The 24311-nt window shown below is 40.6% G+C and overlaps 1 protein-coding gene across 1 annotated transcript; it reads right to left on the reverse strand.

Moving 5' to 3' along the window:
* Window positions 1-18: 18 nt before the first annotated feature.
* Window positions 19-18902, reverse strand: ldha (lactate dehydrogenase A4). Its single transcript, XM_039663125.2, has 8 exons — window positions 18747-18902; window positions 17152-17286; window positions 15535-15652; window positions 3633-3806; window positions 3365-3538; window positions 3164-3281; window positions 2781-2904; window positions 19-1209 (listed from the first exon to the last, which is right to left on the reverse strand). The coding sequence occupies exons 2-8, from the start codon at window positions 17278-17280 to the stop codon at window positions 1045-1047; spliced, it is 1002 nt and encodes a 333-aa protein (XP_039519059.2). The 5' UTR covers window positions 17281-17286; window positions 18747-18902; the 3' UTR covers window positions 19-1044.
* Between the last annotated feature and the right edge of the window lie 5409 nt (window positions 18903-24311).

Here is a 24311-nt window from a genome sequence, read left to right on the forward strand (position 1 = left end):
CAAACACAGAAAAACAGCTTTTGTAGTTAGTCACATTGTTTATTTGGTTACAGGCTGCATCTCGATTGTACAGTCACAAGCTTCAAGTAACGGCTATAACCAACGCTGTGCATTTACCACTCGGCTGGAGTGCGGCGTTCTCATGGACCAACACTAACGGAAATAAAAATACGACAACAGCATTTTGTTTCCAGCTGATGCATACATACATACTTGCACCAATTACAAGTAGTTTTTAACACTTACTTTAAATTAATTACTTTAAAATTACTTTAAATTAATTCATTAAATAAAAAGAAATTAAAGCAATTTTAATACAAATTGAACAATTACATACAGCTCAACCACCAATTTCTAAATAATTTGTTAAATAATGTCAATTGTCACATTCCACTCGACAATTCAAAATCATTGTGTAAGCCATTTTTCGGTTAACGTCTCATTTCATGTAGAAATTCTGATCGCAAAATCATTCCAAGCATTAATTTCAACGTGACAATTTAAAATCACTTACAACCAGCCTGACATTAGCAGTCACATTTAATGTACTGTAACAATTGAACTTGGCGTCGACAAGTTTGTATATTGAGCTATTTTTTGAAAGTTATCGTTTTATAGAACATGTAAACACAATGATATTTTATAAAACTGAAACAGCTTTGATTTTACGTGTTGGTCTTGGTGAAATTATCATTAGCGTGATGCAAGTACGGAATGCTAGCTGACCTCAGATAGGAATAAAATACTCAAATTGCACATCATCCTACTCGCAAGTGCTTCTTTCTCGAATAACAATAGTACGCACATAGACACAAACGTTTACAAAGGGTTGATGATCTCTGTAAAGACAAAAGGAATAAACGATTTCCCCTCTGCAGCTAAAACCTCTAAAATAAGGAGTGTTACAATCTAAAGGTCCGAGACTGGCTTTCTAATGGTTAAAAGCAGTGAGGTTTATGAAGTCAGGAGATTGGACTCATTGAGGCAGGACTCATTGAGGTTTGTACTTTGTGACACTGGCTACATTTTGGACAAGGTGGCGGTTCACAGGGTCAGCTCCTTCTGAACGCCCCACAGGGTCTCTGCGCTCTTCATCAGCTGCTTCTCCTCGTCTGGTTTGAGGGTCATGTGGACAACATCTGTCAGGCCAGTGTTACCCAGGATGCAAGGTATGCTGAGGAAGACCTCGTCATTCACACCATGCATTCCCTGTAAATACACAACAAATGTCAAACAATAGTGCCCTGTAGGCATTTTATAGATTTGTTCCAAATCTCAGTAAGCTGTACCCTTCGAGGATAATGAAATCACACACTGTGACAAACTCTGAGAAGCATTTAGGCCAAAATGATGGACAGTCGAGGCGGGATATGTCTATTATGATATATATGAACACTGAGGGCCCTATTTTAAGGATCTAAGCTCATGGTCTAAAGTGCATGGAGCAAGTGTACTAATGTGCCCTTTAAAGGGGAACTTGGCAACTTTTTCAATTTAAAGGAGAACTCCGGCGCAAAATGAACCTTTGGTCTAATAAAACATTGGTACCTAGTCAATCGTTCTCTGAGATTTTTTTAATGAAAATCGAATGTAAAGAGTTTTATCTCTAAAAATAGTTTAGCGTATAATGCTAGTAATGGGGGCATTTGATAAGTAAAAAGAAATCGCCAGTTAATAACACTAGCATGGCTAAAAATAGCCCCACACTAACACAGTAACATAATGAGGGTCCGTACATGCAAAACGAAGCATTGAGAACTTTGTAAGTGTACAGAATGTTTAATAAGAAGATGCTTTATAAAGATCGTGTATACAGACAGAAGGCATCTTTGGAAAACAGTCTTGACTAGTCGAACCACGAACGCCATTCATCCAGTTCAGAAGATCGCTGAACTTCATACAGTTCAGATCACTCAGCACGTTGTTCGTGGTTCGACTTGTCGAGACTGTTTTCTAAGATGGCGCCTGTCTGTATACACGAAGTGAACTGTCTTTATAAAATATCTTCTTATTAAACTGTCTGTTACACTTACAAAGTTATCAATGCTTCGTTTTGCATGTAGGGACCCTCATTATGCTACTGTGTTAGTGTGGGGCTATTTTGAGCCTTGTTAGTGGTATAAACTAGCGATTTCTTTTTACTTAGTAAATGCCCCCATTACTAGCGTTACGCTAAACAGTTTTTAGAGAGAAAACTCTTTACATTTGATTATCATGAAAACAAATCTCAGAGAACGGTTGACTATGTACCAATGTTTTATTAGACCAAAGCTTCATTTTGCGCCGGAGTTCTCCTTTAATAAAACCGTTTAGAAATTGGATGGTTAAATAACCTGATTTGTGAGAAAAAAAAGGTCGCAATTCCAAGAAAAAAAAAGAATTGCAAGTTTATATCTCGCAATTCGGAAGTCAAAATAGTGAGATAAAGTCACAATAAACTTTTAAATTCTTTTATTCCATTTGTGTCCATGAAGAGTTGTTCAGATCAGTACATTGTTACTCAAGATTGTTAGCTTAGCAACACGCTAACGTAAGATCAACTGGAACCAACTGGAACTGTTAGTTCTTCTGTGTGCTTTAAGTTTACATTGAATGAGGAGTTGCGGTCCATAATCACTCACTTGATGCTGCCTTAGAAGGTAGTTGTATATTTTGTCATAAAACGCCGGTTTTGGGACAGAGTTTAATATTATATACGTCTCTACTACAAAGAAATATGTTTCACAATATTTCGTTAATGAAGACCGCAGGTCAACCAAAAATAAACGTGAGAATCTCACCTTGACCAAAGTAGAAACTGGATGACACTTGTGCAAGTTCTTCAAGATGCTTTCACACATGTCAGCAACAGACATACCAATCGCCCAGGAAGTGTAACCCTTCAGTTTAATAACCTCATATGCACTGCCAAAGCAAACCAGATTTATGCGTTAAACACCGATAAACATCCACGAGTCCAGACTAAATACATTTACGCAAGGACTTGATTTATAGACTTTCTAATGGCGACACATAGTATACATTTATTACAGAGCATATACAAACGAAAAGAGACGACTCTTAACACTTGGCCTCTCTCCCTAAAACCTTTCTCTATGTCGTTCTGAGACGAATATTAGTGTTAAGTACTAAAGCACTGTATGGATGTCTGGTTGCAAAGTACCTGTCAACCACCATCTTGTGGACGCTCTTCCAGTCCTCCTCGTCTTTATCGGTTCCTATGTCAGGGTTCAGACTCTGAAGGGACACACCAGCCACGTTGACTCCGCTCCACACGGGAACTGAAAGAGAAGAGGGATGTTTACATGTATTCACTGCGCTCTTGAAACACATCTGTGCTCCTAAACATCTCTGCTGTCCTCACCGCTGGAGTCTCCATGTTCTCCGACCACCCAACCGTGACAGCTGGATGGGTGGATGCCCAACTTCTCTCCCATCAGGTAACGGAAACGAGCAGAGTCCAGGTTTGTGCCGCTGCCGATCACACGGTTCCTGGGCAAACCGCTCAACTTCCAGGCCACGTAAGTCAAGATGTCAACTGAAGACAAGAACATTTGTTTACGGTTCGGTCAACTAAAACCATTCATTGCAAATGCCAGCGCTGGTCTCACTGGACAGCCGTTGTGTCATACCTGGGTTTGAGACCACCAGGAGGATGCAGTTGGGGCTGTACTTCATGATGTTGGGGATGATGAACTTGAAGATGTTGACGTTCCTCTGGACGAGGTTGAGGCGGCTCTCGCCCTCCTGCTGACGGGCTCCAGCAGTCACAACCACCAGTTTGGAGTTTGCCGTCACACTGTAGTCTGGAAATGACATGAAATGATACATATTGGATGGATCTGCCGCTCTGAGAGAAACGGGCTGTTCAGAGTCAGACCAAACTTGAGTAGATGGTAGAAAGAACTGGCACCAATGGTCCAATCAAAAGAGGTTATGCAGATGACGTCACTGTCGGCCAGAGTGACTGAGCGGCAGAAAGACTGAGAGGCAGCATTGGTTTTCAGTGTGAATGCCGCGAAAACACACAAAACTAAAACAACTAGATTTGACAAGAAATGTGAGGTGTATTTTTACAGACTGCTACAGAACAGAGAAGCAAATGGATCGCTGCAATCCAGGCAGCGAAAGATGGATTTGCAGTTATCATTTACTGAATTTAGGTGTAAAATCATACACTATATTGTATTGACAACTCATCAATTAAATATTTACCATTGTATATTCTGAATAATTGGACGTTTTTAAATAAATACTCACAAAAAACTATACAAGTTTTAAGGCTGGATATTGATATAAGTGATCACCTGGATTTAGACCTACCTATATAAAGCATTCAAAGGCAAATTTGTTGTATGCATTTCCCCATCGTAAATGTCAGGAAACATGATGGCTGCATGTCAATATGATTCACTGGATCTTTGGGGAGCTGTAAGGAACACTATATCGAGTCCAACCTTTAGTTTAAACTGATAATCGATTGTTTTCCTTGTGTTTTCGCAGTTTCCTCTATTAAATCCAGTAACACAGCAGCTCTTCTGCCACTCAGTCAGGTGTTCTGAAGATTCATGCTACCCATCGAGATTTGCTACTTACCGGTTATGCGCATGTGCAGACTCACAGTTTTTTTTATTTTTTATAAAAGGTACATGTTCCTGTTATAATGTATAATTTCCCTTTAAAAAATGCTTACTACCATATGAATATTTACGGTCAGCCAGCTGAAAAAGAATAACTGAAAGTTTCAGTTACTATGAGGAAAGGTGTACTTTTTACAAGTCAAAGATGAATATTTTATGATAATTTTTACTTTTCACACCGTTTTCAAAATAAAAACAGTAGTCTACAGTAGCTACTCATAACTTAGAATTGTATTATCATTGTATGTCATACGACTTTAATCGGCATTCTGTGCTCAATTCGCGCTAAGGTAGCATTTTTCGACAAGGCAGCAAAAATCGACAGAAAACCGGGGGTGTATGTTCCCGCGGGAAAGTGGCGTTAATGCAGACCCTCTATTACGCTTTAGGGAATGCAGACGAAAAATTTAATTTTGTCCATCCGTAAATGAAAGTTAACACTTTTTTTTGGAAATCACTGAACAATCAGAATTAAGCAGGAGACAGGACAGGAGTGTTTTTTGCTTGCTCTTCTTTTCCAGAATCCAGAGTGCTTTTGTTCTTGCCATTTCGTCTGCATTTTTTGAGTAGGGGGAGGCTGCAGACCTGGAGCCGGCAGTTTTACGCCCCTGACAGTTTTAAGCCCCTGTGGTTCCTGATGCGTCCAGTAGGGGGAGACTACACTAATGACGTTATATGAGCCTAGTCCTATTTCATTACAGATCTATAGCATCAGACCTTCTAGAAGCGACATGAATTGAGGTATTTTAAATAATCTGCTAAATTTATTATTGTTGATTGAATTGTAATGATACAATATTGATTATTTCTAAACGATAAGCTAAGATTCGATGTCAATTCAAAAGATAGGTCTATCATTTTCAGAACCTTGATGTCATTTTTCAAAACTCTAGACACAAAACTCAAAACGGTTATCACTTGTAAGTAACACAGGCTGTCTAATGTTCAAAACATTGCATAGTGCATTCACATCTTTAAAGAAATCTTGCACTTGCACACTCATTGGTTCAAAAAAAACCTAATTTACTGTGACCTAAACAAAACTATCACCCACACACAAGCAACCAATAGTTTCACTGTCATTTTTCGTACAATCATTAAATGTTGTAGAACAAAATAGGTGATACAGGTTTCATTATGGCACAGTAACACATCTCTGTAAAGCAGTACTGCAGTAGTAGAGAGAATACACACATAGTGGAATCATTCAACAAAGTGTGTGATATATTGATGCAAAACACTACAATAACAACATAGGTTTATTGAATGTCATTATCTTGAAACTTTCATGATTTACTGTAAACATGGAAGATTGTGTGTCATGCATTAAGAGTAACGCAGCAGTTACTTATCATTTTGAGCAGTTGTATCATTTGATAGTTAGATCATTGTAAGGAAATGAATAGACACTCATTTGAAATGTAATGTGTGAATTGCCTTTTGAAATAGTAGTACTTTGAAGTTGTGTCATATTGAACAGGTGATTTTTGTTGAATGAACAAATGATCTAAGTTTTATGTATATTGTATCCAAGCAATTGAGAAAAGGGTTAGAGTTTTTAAAATGTGCATTTTGATCATTGGTTGTGAGTTTTGTGTCTAGAGTTTTGAAAAATGACATCAAGGTTCTGAAAATAGTAAAAAAAGAGATTGTAAAAAACTGTAATAAAGTCTATTATTTCGAGAGACAATAAAAGTTGGCAACTTCATGGTCAGGTTGATGTTCTGTCTGGCTCAAACTTAGCAAACTTAACCACATATAGGTTTAAAGGCTGCCCTAGTCTTCTCTTTATCTGCTCTGTCTCACTCACTTTTAAAATTCATTTAATTTTTATTTTTATCTTGTCTGTCTTTACCTTGCGTGACATGGCATCGACTGGTAAGACCCAGTTTACTCCTTGCATTTAAACATAGCCTACTCCACGTGGTTTCTGGAGCAACATCACAGTGGATATTGGAAATGTGTTAATTACAGTTTATGATGTGTACACAAACACATTTATAATAGGCATGAATGTATGTATTTGAATGAAAATCTCTCTAAGTAAAGATTCAAACTGCACACTCACTCTAATATTTTGTTTTACAAACATAATACATACAAACATAATGCATTAAGCCCACATTAAAAACTTTGGCCCATATGGTTTAAATGTATATTTTGGTTAAGTTGTTTTTTTTTATAAATGAGACGATCTAATTTTCTAATGTATATCATACAGTTTTCTTAAAATAGCTTACTGATCTGGACTAAAATGTATGTGCACTTAATGTGTGTTTTATCATACTCTGTCTTAAGTTCTTTTTAACTTGTATCTCATTAAGGTGTGTATCTGCTTTAGCTACTTAAGAAAATTAAAATCTCTGTCTCTAAACTTTTATAAACACCCATCTTTTGAACCCCCAAAAAATGTTCAACCATGACATTGTGCCATTATTTTATAACCATTGTTTCTACCACTATTCAACTTTAGCTTCTTTTGTAAATAAATAACCTTTTTTGTGAACAAAAATATTGTCTCTTTCTTTTAAATGGCCCTTGGAATTTTAGAAAAGGGTTAAATTGTGTTTGTCTTCATTAAATGTTATGTAGGACACTGTTCTAGCTGTATGATGACCAATTGTAAATATTACAGCAGATATTTCATTAAGGATCCATATACAGTACTGCATATCTAAAGGCTAAATATGGTTAATACATAAATGTAACTTTATATAGTCCACAACAACATATATCAGTCAGTTTCCTGTATATAAAACAGTTTAAAAACAATTAATTCTACAGTAGGTCAAATATCATTACTTTGTCCATCTGATCCAACTATGTGTATATTAGCCTAATATTTTTTTTAATTTACAAAAACAAATCTTCTGTAGGTTGAGTGAAGAGTGAAGCCCAACTGAACATCTGGATGTTTTAATCCTTATAGTGCAGATAACTCCACTGTCTATAACGTTTATTTAAATAAACAAATACCTACAACTTAGTAAAAGTCGGGACGGTTATTAATGTGTTTGTTTTCAGTGTCTTTTTACGTTATTTCGCCGTATATCCTTCTCCCCCTACTGGGCGTATCAGGAACAACAGGGGCTTAAAACTGTCAGGGGCGTAAAACTGTCAGGGGCGTAAAACTGCCGGCTCCAAGTCTGCAGCCTCCCCATATAGCATTTTTTTTACTTATTCATTATGTTCTTGGTGTGAATAGACATTCATAGTAGATTAACTTCAAAATCGATTTCTCATGTTAATAATAAACTTCTTTCTGCGAAGGCTGTGACACACTAAGCCGACAATCGGCCAATGGAAAGTGAGCAAAAGTTGTTGAGAATCCGTAAGTCTTGCTTTAGCAGTGTGTTTCAAACTTTTGGCACTAGCAGGACCGCCGGTGGAGGCTTTTCGGATGAGCGAGCATGTTGTCCCGTGGAGGAGTCTGTCGGTGAGAGGGATCAATCCGGGTGAGCTGAACATAGTTAGGCAACTACACTTTTGGGAAACACACCTACGATTGACAATTTAGCTTAGCGAACTATTGTATGAAAAGAAAAATGGAAGTGACAAAAGCAAGTGAACTACGAAGTCAAGAAAGTCACTTTTCATCTTCTAGTTGAACGACAAAGATAGACTACTGCCACCTGCTGCTATTGAGAGTTTTTTTTTTTCTGACAGCCACAGACGACACTAGTTATTTGACCATTGGATATGGTATTACTGATATTACATAGCCTGGATGCCAGCCCGAACTCCACCCACAACATTTTTTGGTCGGGAATAGAGCATCACAGTCCCGCCCACAGCCCGAGAGAGCGCTGGTGCCGGAAGTAAATTTCCCATTCATTTCTCCCATTGACATTTTGTAAAATCCATATCTAAAGACTATTAGAGCATGTCTGAGGATAATCAGCTACGGCTGAACTCATATGCATACAACATATCATTTCGAGTGAAAAAACTAAGAGAAAATCCCAAAAAAGTCAAAGGTACAAGCATGTGTACATATTTTCATTTCCGAGCAAAGGAACTACTCGTCCCACAAGCCACGCGCCTCACTAAAGTCGGCTAAAAGCCACCGTGAAAGAGCCTTTTGGGTGACTTCCAAATCTGACGACGGCCGCGTGAACTTTTTCCTCCATTGAATTTTATATAGTGAATGTGCAGGGAAACTCCTTTTCCTCGATTTACTGAAGCTTATGCACATGCTAAAACATTGAGGATCTGGCTCGCTCATAGGCTAAGCTGTGGCTGCTGTACATCCAATGGCGCAGGGTCGTCTCTGAGGTGCGACCAATGAACTTAGCCCTACGTCATTACGCGATCTTCAGTCTTCAAGCGCCTTCGCGGGGTTTCAGACACGTGACCCGACTTCCACCAATCAGATGCATCACTGTGGGATTGTTCAGGATTGTGGGTAATGAAGTACTTATCCAATACATCGCGAATAAAAGGGATTTATCGGAAAACAAGGTTAGTGCCCCATGATCTTTTGGCGTTTATATGAGCATATACAATCGCTTAGTACAGCCGTAGCTGGTTTTAAGTCTACCATGCATGGTTACGTTTTTATGGCTTATATCCCAAATGTCAATGGAGAAATTGTATTGAATTTTTACTTCCGGCACCGGCTGTGGGCGGGACTGTGATGCTCTATTTCGGTCTGGACTCGATCCATTGAGGAGAAATTATGATCAGGCAAGAAATGAAGGGGCCAATCAAATTGCCAGGGCGGGCTTTATATAATGATGGACAGGTGATCTGCAAGGACGTTATCATCACGTTATCAAATAGCGCTTAACTGTTTTCCCTCAGAGATGACTGCAGCTGGAGAATTGAGATGTATAGATTCCGCTGTCGTTTCTGTTGTAAAATAAATCGACAGCGCATTAATTTTAATAGACGAACAGAGAACTGCAAACAAGGCATTTGTCGATCGGAAATATATTTTTGGCGTCCTTCCAACATGATTCGGGAAAAGTGTAACTTATCAGCTGGCTCTGACGGTCGTTAAGAAGATGGGACGTAATGAAAAGCCTGTGGTCGTTGTGGTTTCTCCTTTGGTCGCACTCATGGAGAAGTAAGTAAAAGAAGCAACACTCGTTATTTAACTTCTACACTCAAAAAAATAATATGTTGGCTTTAATTAATTTTAATTTGTCAACAGGTTCCACATAACTGGAATACGTTAAACAAACATAATTTGTTTATGTAACTTCAACATAATGGAATTGTGTAATTTTAAATTACCCGATTTAAGTAGTCTCAACGTGAATTTTTAAAGGCTTCCTGACATGATTCAAAGGCATTTCATTATATTCATTCATCCATTTATATTTCATTTAATTCAGTGACATTTAATTAAATTAATAGACTTTAGCTAGCTATTTGTTAGCAAAAGCACATATTAACATCTTGAATGCTAAGATTCACATGCTCCTTCATTCAAAGCAATAGAAAATAATGAAATCAGTCAACAGGCTAACAAAATGCTCCACTCTTCTCCACAATGGTAACTCACTGTAATTTAAATGGTTTAATAATTCCAATGTAATTTAACATTAAACACTATTACACACTAATAAGTCTTCCCCTTTTCTAAATTTAAAAAAAAAACAACAACCATAAAATAACACTTAATTTTAACATTTATTCTCTCTTAATTCAACCATATGCAAAGCATGCTGGGAACTAAAAGCACTGCCCAGTTTCAGTTGAGGCAACACAAATCAATCATGTAATCCAACACAAACGGATTAAGTAAACTTAAGTTGTTCGTAGATTTAAGCAGATTGAACACAATAAAATTAAGTTCGGGCAAAATGGCAGTCATCTATACTGCCACCCTCTGGATGTACACATTTTTTTTTACTTAACATAAATGGTTTGTATTTAGACAACACATTAGGATTTTGTACTGTTAAGTTGAGACACAATTACATAAAGTCAAAAAATATAATTATTATAAGTAAACTATATATAAATATATTATGTAAAGTGCACAACCTCCCTAGTTCATTTTTTTGAGTGTAATCTAAAATAAGTAAGTTCTGCAAATAAGTAAGTTCCGCTATGCAAAGGAGTTGACTTACTGCGTTGCTCTGATTGGTTGTAGGTTTACCGACTATCCAATTGAGTGCAGAGTTTTTTTTTGGTCCTGGTTCGGTTAAGACACGCCTCATAATCAAAGCCCAACGGAGCGGTATCAGACTCATTTTCTTATTGGAAAATGAGTATGACGAAGTCAGGCTAGGTATTACAAATCTCACAATTCTGACTTTTTTTTCCCCTCACAATTTCGAGTTGTGAAAAAACACAAAAAACTCGAAATTGTGAGAAAAAAGTCAGATTTGCAAAAAAGCGACTTTCTGACTTTATTTCTTGCAATTGCGATTTAATGGAAATGTTACACAGCGAGCCTTAATGCTCAATTCTGATTTACTGCTCAGACTCGATTTTTTTGTATAGCGGTTACATTGTTGTTTTAAATGTGGCCAATATCAGATTCCAGTGTGAACAAATCATGTCCTGAACTGACCCGCATGCGCAAAAGGACGATAAAAAGACATCAAGTTTATTATAGTGTGATCATTAGGTCCAAACTCAAGACACACAGCGCTTGAAGACAGCGCGTGAATGTCCCCCACGCGTTTTACTGAGGCGAGGGCAGTCAGAAAAACGTTTTTTAGCGAGAGGTATTTTAGATCCACAGACTCGAGTGGTTTAAACAGTGGGGCTTTCAAAGCTTCTAGAACTATAGAAAGATCCCAGACCGGCACCGTAGGGGGGCGAGGGGGTTCATCCTTCTGGCTCCCCTGAGGAAGCGGATGATTAGCTCATCTTTGCCCAAAGACTGGGCGCGCCGGGGTTCAGCGAACGCCGCGACGGCTGCCACGTAAACCTTTAGAGTGGATGGGGACCTGCCCTTATCCAGCATCTCCTGAAGGAACACGAGCAAAGACGAAACCTCGCACGGCCGTGGGTCCAAATTTTTGTCGGTGCACCATCTAGAGAACACCGACCATTTTGCAGCATAGAGCTTTCTGGTAGAATCCGCTCTGGCGTGTTTGATCGTGTTCAGAACTCCTTCTGGCAAGTCGACGAGTAGTCGTTGGTCACCCATGCATGAAGCGCCCAGCGCTGTGGATTGGGATGCCAGATCGTGCCGTGAGCTTGAGTGAGGAGATCTGCTCTGATTGGAATGGGCCACGGGGCTGTCTGATTGGAATGGGCCACTCCTGGGCTAACGCGTCCTCGCTCTTCGAAAAGAATATCGGGCAGTGAGCGTTCTCTTCTGACGCGAAAAGATCTATCTCTGCTCTGCCGAATAGGCGCCACAATGTTAGAACTGTTTGAGTGTGCAGGGACCATTCTTCGGGGGAGACAAGGTTCCTGGACAGCATGTTTGGACCGTCGTTCAGATGGCCCGGTACGTGCGTCGCTCTGAGCGAAAGCAGGTGACTCTGGGACCACAATAGGATGCGGCGCGTGAGATGAAAGAGATTCTTGGATCTGACCCCGCCCTGACAGTTGATGTAGGACACCACGGCCATATTGTCTGAGCAAATCAGGACGTGATGACCGTGTATGCGTGGGAGGAAAAACAGCAGCCGACCTCGACCGCGATCATTTCCAGACAGTTTATGTGTAGGGAACTCTCCTGGCTTGACCACTGGCCGGCGGCCGGTGAGCCCTCGCAGACTGCACCCCAACCTGTGTTGGATGCATCTTTCGAGATGACTTTTCGGATGTGTGGGTATCCATCCGGAAGGAGGCGGCTAGACGCTGAACACGGTGCGCACGCTGTGTGGATAAGCGAGCCTTCATCGTGATAGAGTTCAAATCTATTCCCAGGAATGAAATAGTTTGACTGGGCTGGAGAGAGCTCTTTGTCCAGTTGACAGAGAGTCCCAGCGCTTTCAGATGGTTGAGGAGAACTGCGCGGTGCGACAGAAGCTCCGTCTGGGATTGTGCCAGAATCAGCCAGTCGTCCAGATAGTTTAAAATGCGCAACCCCTGACTTCGCAGGGGAGCGAGCGCTGTATCCATGCACTTCGTGAACGTACGGGGTGCTAAGGATAGGCCAAACGGGAGAACGGCATATTGGTAAACTTGACCCTCGAAGGCGAAACGTAGGAATGGCCTGTGATGAGGGTTTATCTGGATCTGAAAATAGGCGTCTTTCAGGTCTAGAGAGATGAACCAGTCCCCCTGGCGGACGTGCGCGAGGAGTTTTCTGACTGTGAGCATTTTGAACGGTCTCTTCATGAGCGCTTTGTTCAACACCCTGAGATCTAAGATCGGCCTGAGGCCGCCGTCTTTCTTGGGAACAAGAAAATAACGGCCGTAAAACCCCGACTCGGTCGTAGATGGTCGGAACTCTCTCTATTGCGCCCTTCTGCAGCAGCTTCGCTATTTCTGAGCGGAGCGTGTTCATCGCAGCTGGGCTGACAGCGGATTCGAGCCGAACGCGCGAGCGGGGCGGGCGGCGACGAAACTGTAATAGATAGCCATTCTTTATGATGCTTAGAACCCACGGGGAGATGCCGGGGATGGCTTCCCACGCTTCGCAGCATGCGGCTAGCGGTTGAATGGCAATTTTGCCCTGATTGCTGCACATAGCGGGTGGACACTGTGTGTGGGCGCGCTTAGAATGTGTGTGGCAACAGGACTGAGACGGAGCGAGCAGAGGGGGGACACGCGCACGGGCTCGTGGGCGTGTTTATGTTTTCTGCTACTAGAGCGGTCAGTGGCCGCTCTGTGAGAATGGGCTCTGTGGGAGACACGGGGCATATTGTGCTTGCGTGTATGCGTGAACACATGCTTGTTGGCACATTTTTTACACTTGAGGCTTTTATGCTCTTTTTGTGAACTCTCTGGGTAGCCGTGAAAACGGCTTTTTGTCGCTCGCAAGCGGCCATGGGAACCGGCTTGTTTGTGGCGGTAAACACTACTGTAGTCGGCGAGGCGTCAGGGACTAGCAGAGGACGAAACTTTGACGGCGGTCCGGCCGCAGCGGGAGAGGGCCGTCTTTTTCTCAGCTGTGCTAGGCAGACTTTTGCTGATCAGGCTTCAGCGTGATCTTGGGTCGAGGCCCCCGGGGAGGAGGCTGTCTGCGGCGGCTGTCAGAGCGAGAGCGAGGGCGGCCGCCCTGTATACGCTGGGGCTGCTGAGCTTGCTGAGGTGGGCGCTGTTGCGGGGTTCTGGCAGGAGGCTCGTGAGAGCGGCCTGCAGAAGTGCTGGCGCGGCGGGGCAGGAACAAGTTCATGGCCTGGGTGGCTTTTTGTACCTCGGAGAAGCAGTCAACGATGCCCGTGACGGCGGGCTCTGACGCAATGAGCGAGCGCCGTCCGCTCATTGGCCGCGGGCTCAGCGCCGCTCTCCCATAGGTTCGTGCATTTTCTCTGAGCGAACCAATGAGCTGCTAGCTACCCCGCTCATGGTCTGCCTCAGAGATACTGCGTTGACAATGATTACAAAGTTATGGAATAATTTTTTGGCTTCAACTTCTCAGCAAAGATGAATCTTTCCCGTAGCGTAAGCTAGCTTACGCAATACGAGAGAACCTCTCGTAAGAGAACAAGCCTCTACACAATAGTCTTTGTGGCGTGTTCAAAAACAAACGTTTGGCCCAGAATATTAATAAAAAACAGAATATACTATTTTAAATAAATGGTATAATTATTTTGTATCTAGGTCACCTCATTGGTACGTTATTACCAAATCGGCACCAATCGAGCCGTCTACTCCTTATCATCGATCGTGTTACTCTTCCCCCCTCATTAAAAGATTTATTATACTATTTATTTAAAGGTGCTGTATGCGATTTTTAGCGGCCTCTAGCGGTGATGTTTCAGAATGCAACAAGAGCGCTCGTGCTCGTGTGCGTTCTAGATCTCAAGAGCGAGCAGTCACTACCGGCCACACGGAGACTTTCAACGCAACGGCGAAATAATCACACAACATGCTGGAAACTAATGTAAACTGCAGGTATAATAATAGCCTACTTTTATCAGCTTGACGTTGAACTAATGCTCTGTGCTCGTACCATGATAATGTTACAATAATGTGATGTTATAAGCCATTTCACTAACTATTTTCGTGTATCTTTCACAATCAGCAATGTCAACACAGGTGAATGTATAATATGATAACGAAAACGGTTAATGAACTAAACTGAACAGTTTCAGTTTATCAGTAAGATCGTAGGAAGTAACATTACTGTACTGAACATGTCTGAAAATGTGTATAAACAATATGATAGCCTAGTAGTGGGATGAGTGACGTTAGTCAGTAGATCTAGTAAATAAAATAAGTTACATCCTAAAGCACCGACTTTTTGTTGGAACATTGGAACATTCTTTTGTATTCATGTCATGTTTCATGTAGTTTACCTTGCTATTTCACTAGAGTTTACTATGTTGATCCGCGTTTTCGTCCGGAGTCGATCAGATTCACGTTTTGCCTGACGAGCTTGGGCAGATAAAACTGTTTTTGTTTTTTATATTTATTTGGAGTTTGTGTTGGAGTCTGTGTTGTGCTGGAGGCAGGACGTTTTGGGCTGTTATCAGACTCCATGTCGTCAGCTCAAGTGCCGTTGGTCGCATGGTTGATTGTATAGAGACTGGATAGAGACATGGTTGACTGGATAGAGAGGCTCAGGAGCGCGCATGCACGTCACATCTGATGGATTTCGCAGGGAATCCGACCCGGAGACCTCACTTATAAATATGAAAATTGGCCTTCAGAGAGGTAATAGCAAAACCCGACAAGTGGATCATTGCAATGTGTGATTACAACCCCTTCAAACACAGGCAATAAAAAAGGATTCATTTTATAAAAAAAAGTTACATATAGAACCTTTAAAAATAGAAGTAAAATATTATAGAAGATTATGAAATCTGACCTTTATCCGCCACTATCTTGTGTGTCTTGAGAAAGAGGCTTCCATGCTGCAGGTCCATAACCTCTCCTTTCAGCTTATCTTCCATCACGTCCACCAGGGCGAGTTCATCAGTCAGATCCTGAATACACATACACACACAGACGAGATGTAACACACTTCTACACACCTTACAAGGCTGCTTAGACTGATAAAGGTTGAGTTAGGGATTCATTTTATTACTTAGGGTCATGAGTCTGAACCTCTTTGATTTATGTTCCTCTATAATTTTCTAATATTTAAAGATGGTTGCACCTGTAGGTTCAGCAACTGCATTTTACCCCGATGGAAAAATAAAGAGAACTGAAGAATGCAGAGACGTTTGCCAAGTCTCCAGATATGAGGATCATGTTCATTCTTGGCGGAGGTTCAAGGCCCTCCTTCTCATTCAGAAATCGCTCTACGTTCAAAGGTCAGGGTTGCTTTAAAGCCAGCGTTATAGGCCTTATTCACGGCAGCGCCATCTTTGATTTTTAATGAGAATGAAAGCGAGGCTGTGAGGGATAGACTTGCATCTCTTCAATGGGCTGTACTGTTATTTAATCTGTTTTCGGATTGTTCTGCTCATGAAACACTGGAAAAATATCTTTCCAAGAAATGTCAGTTGACCAAAAACTCCCGACAATGTAAGCTGTGGAAAATTGTAAGTAATTTAGCCGCTTTATTCAGCTTTTTACAGCGGATGCCATTGGAAACATGGTAAGTCTATCCCTCACAGCCTCACTTTCATACCTGTCATGGCGCTGCTCTGAATAAGGTCTATTTACTTGATCTGCAGCAGCTTTAACCCCCATTGAGGATTCAGGACAGAAAAACATGAGCACATTCCTGATGGAAGTATAGGAAGTACAAAAATTGGACACAACATACTATAGCATTTGGACCTGCACAAACTGTCCAAACATTATTGGCACATAATAATTGTTTACCTTATAAAACAAACTTTCATTCAAGATTTCAACAGGAACAAGTTCTTTACAGGAACAATTAAGATGTGACAGGAAATGATGAGGGAGCCATATTGTGAAATGTTGTGAGGGCTGCTCACAATGGAAGAATGGTTCATTGAGAGTGTGCATAGCACAAGGCACATTTCTGTCCTTTTTCATTACAATAATAAAAGTTGTTCTTTTAAAAAGCCCAATTTTACTCCATCTAAATTACACATTTATTTTCAAATAAACAATTCAAAAAGCTCCACTTTAACTACAGTACATTCATTTAAAAATAAAATGATTTCTTAATTTAAAAAAAATATATACATTTAAATTTTTTTTCAATTGCACTGCATTTTAAAATAAATGTAAAATTTAGATAAAGTTAAAAGGTCCAATTTTACCAAATTTATTTTAAATAAATTAATAATTTCTTCATTTATTTTAAAATACATTTGTCATTTAGATTATTTAAAAAGGTCTTTACTTAGTTTATTTTAAAAATAACTTTAAAATATTTTTTTTTCTATTTCAAAATAAATTATTTGCAATTTTATTTTTAACTTTTTAAACGGCAAAGCATGAGTGTTGTGAGTGATCTAATACTCTAGTGATGAGTGTGTATGCATTGCGTGACCTCACTGACCTTCAGGAGGATGCTGATGGCGGCAGCCATTCCCACCATTCCCACTCCGACCACCGTCACCTTGTTCGTGGGCCCTGCGGGCTGTTCCTTACTCACGTGAGCAATGAGTTTCTCTTTTGTGGAGGCCATCTTCAGCTACAGGGGACAGAGACTCATCGGTCACTCCGGCTTTTAAAATGCATCCTTCATTTGCTGAATTGCTTCGAATAAGAAGCCATTTTAAAACAACTGTATTGACTGATCATTTACATGATGACACAGAGTGGTCCAACAGTGCTTCCCAAACCTGTCCAGGGTCTCCCTCATTGACACATTCACAATGTGCCGGGGATCTCCAGGACAGGTTGGAGTGGCCATTTTATCTTCTTGACAAGTGCACCCCCCTCCCACAGCAGTGTTGTGTGCACAGAGGCACGTAGAGGAATTAATGCAAAGAGGAGGAATTGGTCACCTGAAGAGTCCCTTTCTCATGATTTAAACCCGTCATTCAACATGCAGTCCAAACACACACTTCAAAGATGATTTCTAATATCTGTTATAGTCATTTATCATCAGATCATCACAGTCACTACAAAACAGAAACATCTGAATGAATTATGCCCGTCACTGAGAGGTCGAACATGCACAGATGAATGGAGTAACTTAGAATCCATTTATTTATAATAAATACGGTTGGTATTATCGTCTGTGTTTATATATATATATATATATATATAATTAAATATATACACACACATATAGTCCCATGAAAACATCTGGGTTTTATTTTATTTATTTTTTTTAAACAAAAATAGAGCCTATTTTTGGACTATTAAGATTTTTAAATTAATTTCATTACCGCAATACAAAACAAAAATGTCATTACCGTAATGTGTCCGGATGTTTTAGGCTACTTCTCATTATTCCCAATGACGATTTTCAGAGGCCGGTGTTAAGATGACGCACCAGGGGCGAATCATATCGATGACATAAATGGGCAATTCTACACGAGCTATGAAACACTGACTCATCTCGTGCACAAATTGTGCGAATCGGGACTTTTATGTAAAGCATCCGGACTAAATGCACCCTAAAAAACACAAGTAAGAACCAGAAACCTTTGCATATAGGAAGCAAAAAGTGCATTGCGCGCGTGCATCTGATGATCTGTCGTGAACGCGCGTGACGCACCGAGCAGCAGAATGACAGAACATGAACAAAACTCAGGCATTGCTCGTAAATTATCACTGCATGAAAGAGAAATGCATTAAACATCAATACCTGATCATACGCTTATTATTTTGAAACAAGAAGCAACAAGTCGTATTTGAGTTCCCAATAAGTGAAAAATGCAGGTTTATTGGTATTCATATGTGCAACGACGATTATCTTGCACGATCAGCAGAGTTCACTCATATATAAGCGTGGAACAGACTCATTTTACATCCTATGATAAGTTAGAAGAAGAATGTCATAACGTAGATTCAGGAGAATTTTAACTAGGCTACATTATATAGAAAAATATAACAACCTACACCGGATATGCACTTTTAAGACTATACATTTATTTATCTAATGTGCTTTATATTAGTAACTAGTGCTCGTGTGTGTCTTACCTGTAGATGCTGTAACAGTTAAATGCAGTGTAGACTGGGCTGGTAACTGGTGCTGCTGTAAGAGGAAAAGCCTACGCGCGCAGCTTATAAAGCGCGGAACGCCCTCCTACAGCCGCCTCATTTGCATATGAATGCGATGGGCGTGGCTTTGCGGCCCGTGGCTGAAGTCACGTTCGTCTGAGGAAACGTCATAAAGCGGATGTGGTTTAGCGGTTTCATTACGCGTTGCTTAATCTACATGTTGTCTACTAAATTTTCCATATTGAAGAATGGAAAATAACCACAAGTGCACTTGTTAAATTTGTGTTGCGTTGTACACATGATATTACAAATATTTAATTAAATATGAATAGCAAATTAAAGCTATAGCTTCAAGTTTTTTTTCCACGTTGTTTGTATTATATAAGCCCTACATCTCCTTTCTTAGTGTAAATAAAATTGCACTTGAATACATATAGCTAATACATCTTATAAAATAAAATAGATTGAATACATTATCTAACGTTGATGAATGCTAAATAATAATAAAAATGTACTAATTAAATTGTAATTGTATTTTTTAATGACGTACTCTTTTGCGTACAGTGTTATTGGATAATTGGTAAGTCAAGTCGCCTTTATTACAATACAGACTGTTTCAAAGCAGCTTTTAGAGTGCTGTAAAGCAGCTCGGGAAAATAGTAAACAGTCATTATTCAGTTGAAATCAGTTCAGCGTTGATTCTGTTCGGTTCAATAACTCTGTAAAGATCATCAATTTTTAATTTAGTTTATTTAATCTATAAAGCAGTTCTGCAAAATATGTTCAGTTCTCCTCCAATAGTGTCAGTGCAGTGAATAAAATTGTTGAATAGGCGACAGTGGCAAGAACCCAAACTCTGACCAACCAAAGATTCACTGCATTATAAATCACAAATTGGAAGATGTATACACACACACAAAGCAAACCTGGTAAGACTTTATAATACTTTTCCCTCATATAACGAATAAGGACACAGGAACACACTATCAATGTTCTAGTAACTACTATTAACTGACAAGAAACTCTGATTAACAAATTAGTAGGCTAACTATTAGTGCTCAGTTGAATGTAGTTTAGCTAACCATTAGATAACTACTTTTTTCATACCTCACTGAAGACTAAGAACTACTATTTACAGATTCATAATTAATAATATATTGCATAATGTATAATATAATACCCATTAGTAAAGAACCCATTGATAATGAGTCAAGTATTACTACATCCATCGGAAGGAATTGCTATTCAAAACCTTACAAAAATCTCGGTCATACTTTACAATAAGGTTAACATCAGTTAATGTATTAACTAACAATGAGCAATATATTTGTTACAGTATTTATTGACCTTTGTTAATGTTAGTTAATAATCATCCAGCAGTTCATTGTGTGTTTATGTTAGTTCACAGTGCAGTAAATAATGTTAACTAATACAACCTTTGATTTTAATAACGTATTTACATTTTTACATTAATATTAAGTAAGATTAAAAACGCTGAATAAGTATTGTTCATTATTAGTTCACGCTAAGGTAGTTAACTAATTTTAAATAATGAACCTTATTGTAAAGTGTTACCAAAATCTCAAAAGCTTACAATGACTTTAGTCAATAGTTATCATCATGTTTTCACTTTAGATATTGATCCAAAGAATTAGTTCCTTTAGAAAGATGTAGTTGAGTCATTACTAGTGGATTACCATTACCTTTTATTATAAATGATGCATTCATTATGAACCTGTATGTAGATCTCTGGTAGGTATGGAAAATAGCAGTTACTGATTAGCTAATAGTGAAGCACCACATTCAACTGAGCACTATTACTAATTTATTAATCAGAGTTACTTGTTAGTTAATAGTACTTTAATAGTGAGTTACTCATTTCTTCCTGTGTCGATATTCATTAATGAAGGAACATTCTGAAGTGTTACCGAAAAACCTTAAAGTATCCTCTAACTTAAGTAGACGTTGTGCTTGAAGAGCGACCAGCATCCCTGTTGGAATGTGTGTGAATGTGCAGTGTCATGCTGAACTGGCATGTGGGTTTCAGCAACAGAAACGGCCCAAGGAAGAGGAGGCAAAGGAAAAGTATATAGTATTGTAGACAGTTGGTGGATATTTGCAGCAGCAGTAACCTACTGTAAATATAGCAGACGGGATAGAAAACATGTTTTATAGGCCTAATCTTAAAGCCTACACGATTGACCTATTAAAACATTAACCATCAGTTTTAGACTAAATGTGTATGCTATTACCATAAATAGGTCAACAGGTCAGCTGGTTAATCTATAAAAGCAGACAACAGACTGATTATTGAGTGGTAAAGAGAATAGACCACTCTGTGCCGTTTTTAATATCTTTTTTAATGAAAGTGCACCATCTTGTGGTAAAAAAAGCTAATTTCATCCAGATGTTTGTTGGTTGTCTTTTCATATTTAGTCTTCAGTTTTAGACTTTCAAGTTCAGTACTAAATAATAGTTTAGTCACAAAATTGCCCTGTTCAGCTAGTAGTATACAGTAGCCGTATCTGTAGCTGTTATTTACTTGTGACAGATGGGTCAGGACAAGTCAGCCAGCATGTATAATCGGCCCAAGCTCGGCTGCCTAGCGGCGCCTACGGGCCTTCTAGGGACAGAAAAATGTACATTTCCGTAGTATGACCCAGCTAAGTTACTACAACAGAGAAGGGGCGAGAAGTTGCCTAGTGTGTATTTTATGCTTAAATTCTGCAAACAGAACAAAGTTGCCTCTAACAACGCTCACATCTAACCTTACCGGTGTTTGGTCACTGATGTCAAGGTTTATGTTCACAGAGATGTGAAAAAACGTCAGACAGTTGTATTTAGAGATAATACTGGTTTACTTATCGCTATCTTTGGCGTTTTTCCTCTTTTTCTTTCTTTTACGTCTTTTGGAAAATCCTGAAGGATATGAGCGCTTCATCACGATGGCATTTTTAAATTTAAATGCCCGCGTAGCGCAGCGCGCTGAGTGTGGGAACAACAGTTCTGTTTCATTCTTACTGACCGCCAGAGGCAGTGTAAACACTATGGATTATCGCAGCGCCAGCTAAGATAGATCGAGAGAATATACCAACAAAGTCACGTGACGTGACGTATGCTGAGCCCTGGAGGTAAAGCTACAGTAAGCTCAGCACTCTACCTCTTTCGCTTTCTCGCCTGTTTGAGATAGGTCGTATTGATTGAGTGATTCGCGCTGTCAAGTGCAGCTTACTAGAGCAGCGAGATTCGTCCTCACAAGCTGTGACAGCGCGTGTCTTCGTCATTCTAGGATTTGAATACTGGTGAGTTTATATTGCTTCGTCGGTGACACACTCTGTGCCTCTCGGTGCTATCCGGTGGCTTGTGTTTTTCCGCGCCTATGAGTTAACGATCTCCCGTGACTCTATTAGACTGTTTTTTTCTCTCACTTTGTCCCTCGGTTCAATCCGCCGGGCATTTAATACATTTTTATCTCTTGATATTGTTGGTATTACCTGTTGGTTCTCCAGGGGTAATCGTTTTATTTTATTTTTATCATTTTTCATCCCGCTTAACTTAACCTTACGGTGCTATCCGAGGGTGTTATTAGCGAGTAGCTAACTATGGCTCACGGCTCGATCGCCACTGGTTTTCCACTGACTTGTAGGCTGTGTCCTAATAATCTTCTTCCTGACGACGGTCATGACATCTGCCCGTCGTGTTTGGGGATTCAACATCTGCGAGAGGCTCTCACGGACCCATGCGTGCACTGCAGTCTCTTGCCTATGTCGGAACGACGGCTCCGTCTTGCTGAATTAGACCCTAATTCAACGGTGAAACTTGGACAGTTGGATGTAGCCTCCACGCGCACTCGAAAACGCAGGGCGTCGGCGGCAGCTGGTGCTCCTCTTCCAGCTAAAAAGAAGGCCAAATCGCGAAGTGATGAACATGCTGAGAAAGGTTCTCTTTCTGTGACGGTGTCGATGCTTTCTTCAGAAATGGCAGAGTTGAAACGCCTGCTACACTCGCTTCAGCCTGCCACACCTACTACACCTGTGAGTATGACACAGGAGGATGAGAATGTTCAGAATTTAGGAGCTGGTGGAGAGTCTCTCGATTCCCCTTGTTTTTCTCACCGTTCAGAGTTTGATGTGCTTTCTACGAGTGCTTCAGATTCCTTTTTTCATGATCATGGGGATACTATGGATGTTGCTGGCTGCGCAACCATCACCTCAGGCTGTTTTCACTGGTTACACAGCTACGGAGGGTTCTAGTGGGGGATCAGTTCAATCGTCTGGAAAAGCCCAGTCCTCCTCTGATGATACTTTGGCTGTGCTTCGAATGGCAGCTGCTCGTCTAGGACTTGATGAGTCACCTGTCCAATCTACCCAAACGAATGTGTTTTTCAGACAGACCTCAGCTGCAACTTCGTTTGCCATGCCGCCATGTAAAGATTTTGTGGCTGAATTCTCGAATGCTCTCACTGGCTCTGGCCCGCCGAAACGACGCTCTAAGATTGCTCGAACTCTAGCATCTATGGCTGAAGCTGATTCTATCGGGGTGGGTCGTGCTCCGGAAATAGAGCAGCCTGTGGCAGCATTGGTGGTGTCTCCTGATGAGGCTCTAAGAGGGAATGTGCGATGTCCCAGTGCACAATGTGGCCGTACGGATTCCTTGCTCAAAAAGGCATATGAATCTGTTGCCTACATTACTCAAGCAGAAAACACTATCTGCCAGTTACTTCTTGCTGCCACCAGTACGCTGGAACCTGCTAATGTGGATCCATCTATTTCACAATTCCTGCAAACTGCTCTGTTGGCAACAGGCCATGTGACCCGCGAGCTGGGTAGTCTTACAGCAACGCTTCTGGCAGCCCGCCGCCAAGTGTGGCTTGCCCAAGCACGACTACCGGAGGACTGTAAGAAAACCTTGAGAGATCTTCCATTTGTTCCCGGTCATCTCTTTGGTCCGAATGTTCCGGAACTATTGGAAAAGAGGGTAAAGCTGTCTGAAGCCACTCGTCAACTGACACAGGTGCAGCGCAACCCTACCTTTAGGATGCCAGCAGCTCAGACCCGACATCACTATGCCACATCAGAGCAACGTTTCCGTCGGCACGCTACACCTCAGACACAGCCCCCACAAGACCTCGTGTTCCTGAAGATGCGAGAGTTTTCCGCCCACCTCATCGTCAGTTCCCGGGAGGACCCTGTCAGCGCCCCCCCGCGACCACTAAAAATCGTACACATAAAGCCTGAGACAGTCGGGCCGGCGGTTGATCGTTTTTCTGTAGATCAACTGGAGTACTGGAGATCCAACACAACAGACCCCTGGGTGTTGGCAACTCTGAGCAGAGGATATACTCTACAATTTCGACGCCGGCCTCCCAGATTTTCAAGAATTGTTCCTACGATTGTCAGAGACGCGGTTCGCGCAGAGGCTCTCTCTCTAGAAATTTGTTCTCTGCTAGAGAAGGGAGCCATAGAGAAAGTTCATCCCCTCGTTCAGGGTTCTATTCAACTTATTTTCTTGTTCCAAAGAAGGACGGTGGTTTCCGCCCGATTC

Source organism: Pimephales promelas, chromosome 25, assembly GCF_988280905.1.
Source record: "Pimephales promelas chromosome 25, fPimPro1.hap1.1, whole genome shotgun sequence".
NCBI lineage: Eukaryota > Metazoa > Chordata > Actinopteri > Cypriniformes > Leuciscidae > Pimephales > Pimephales promelas.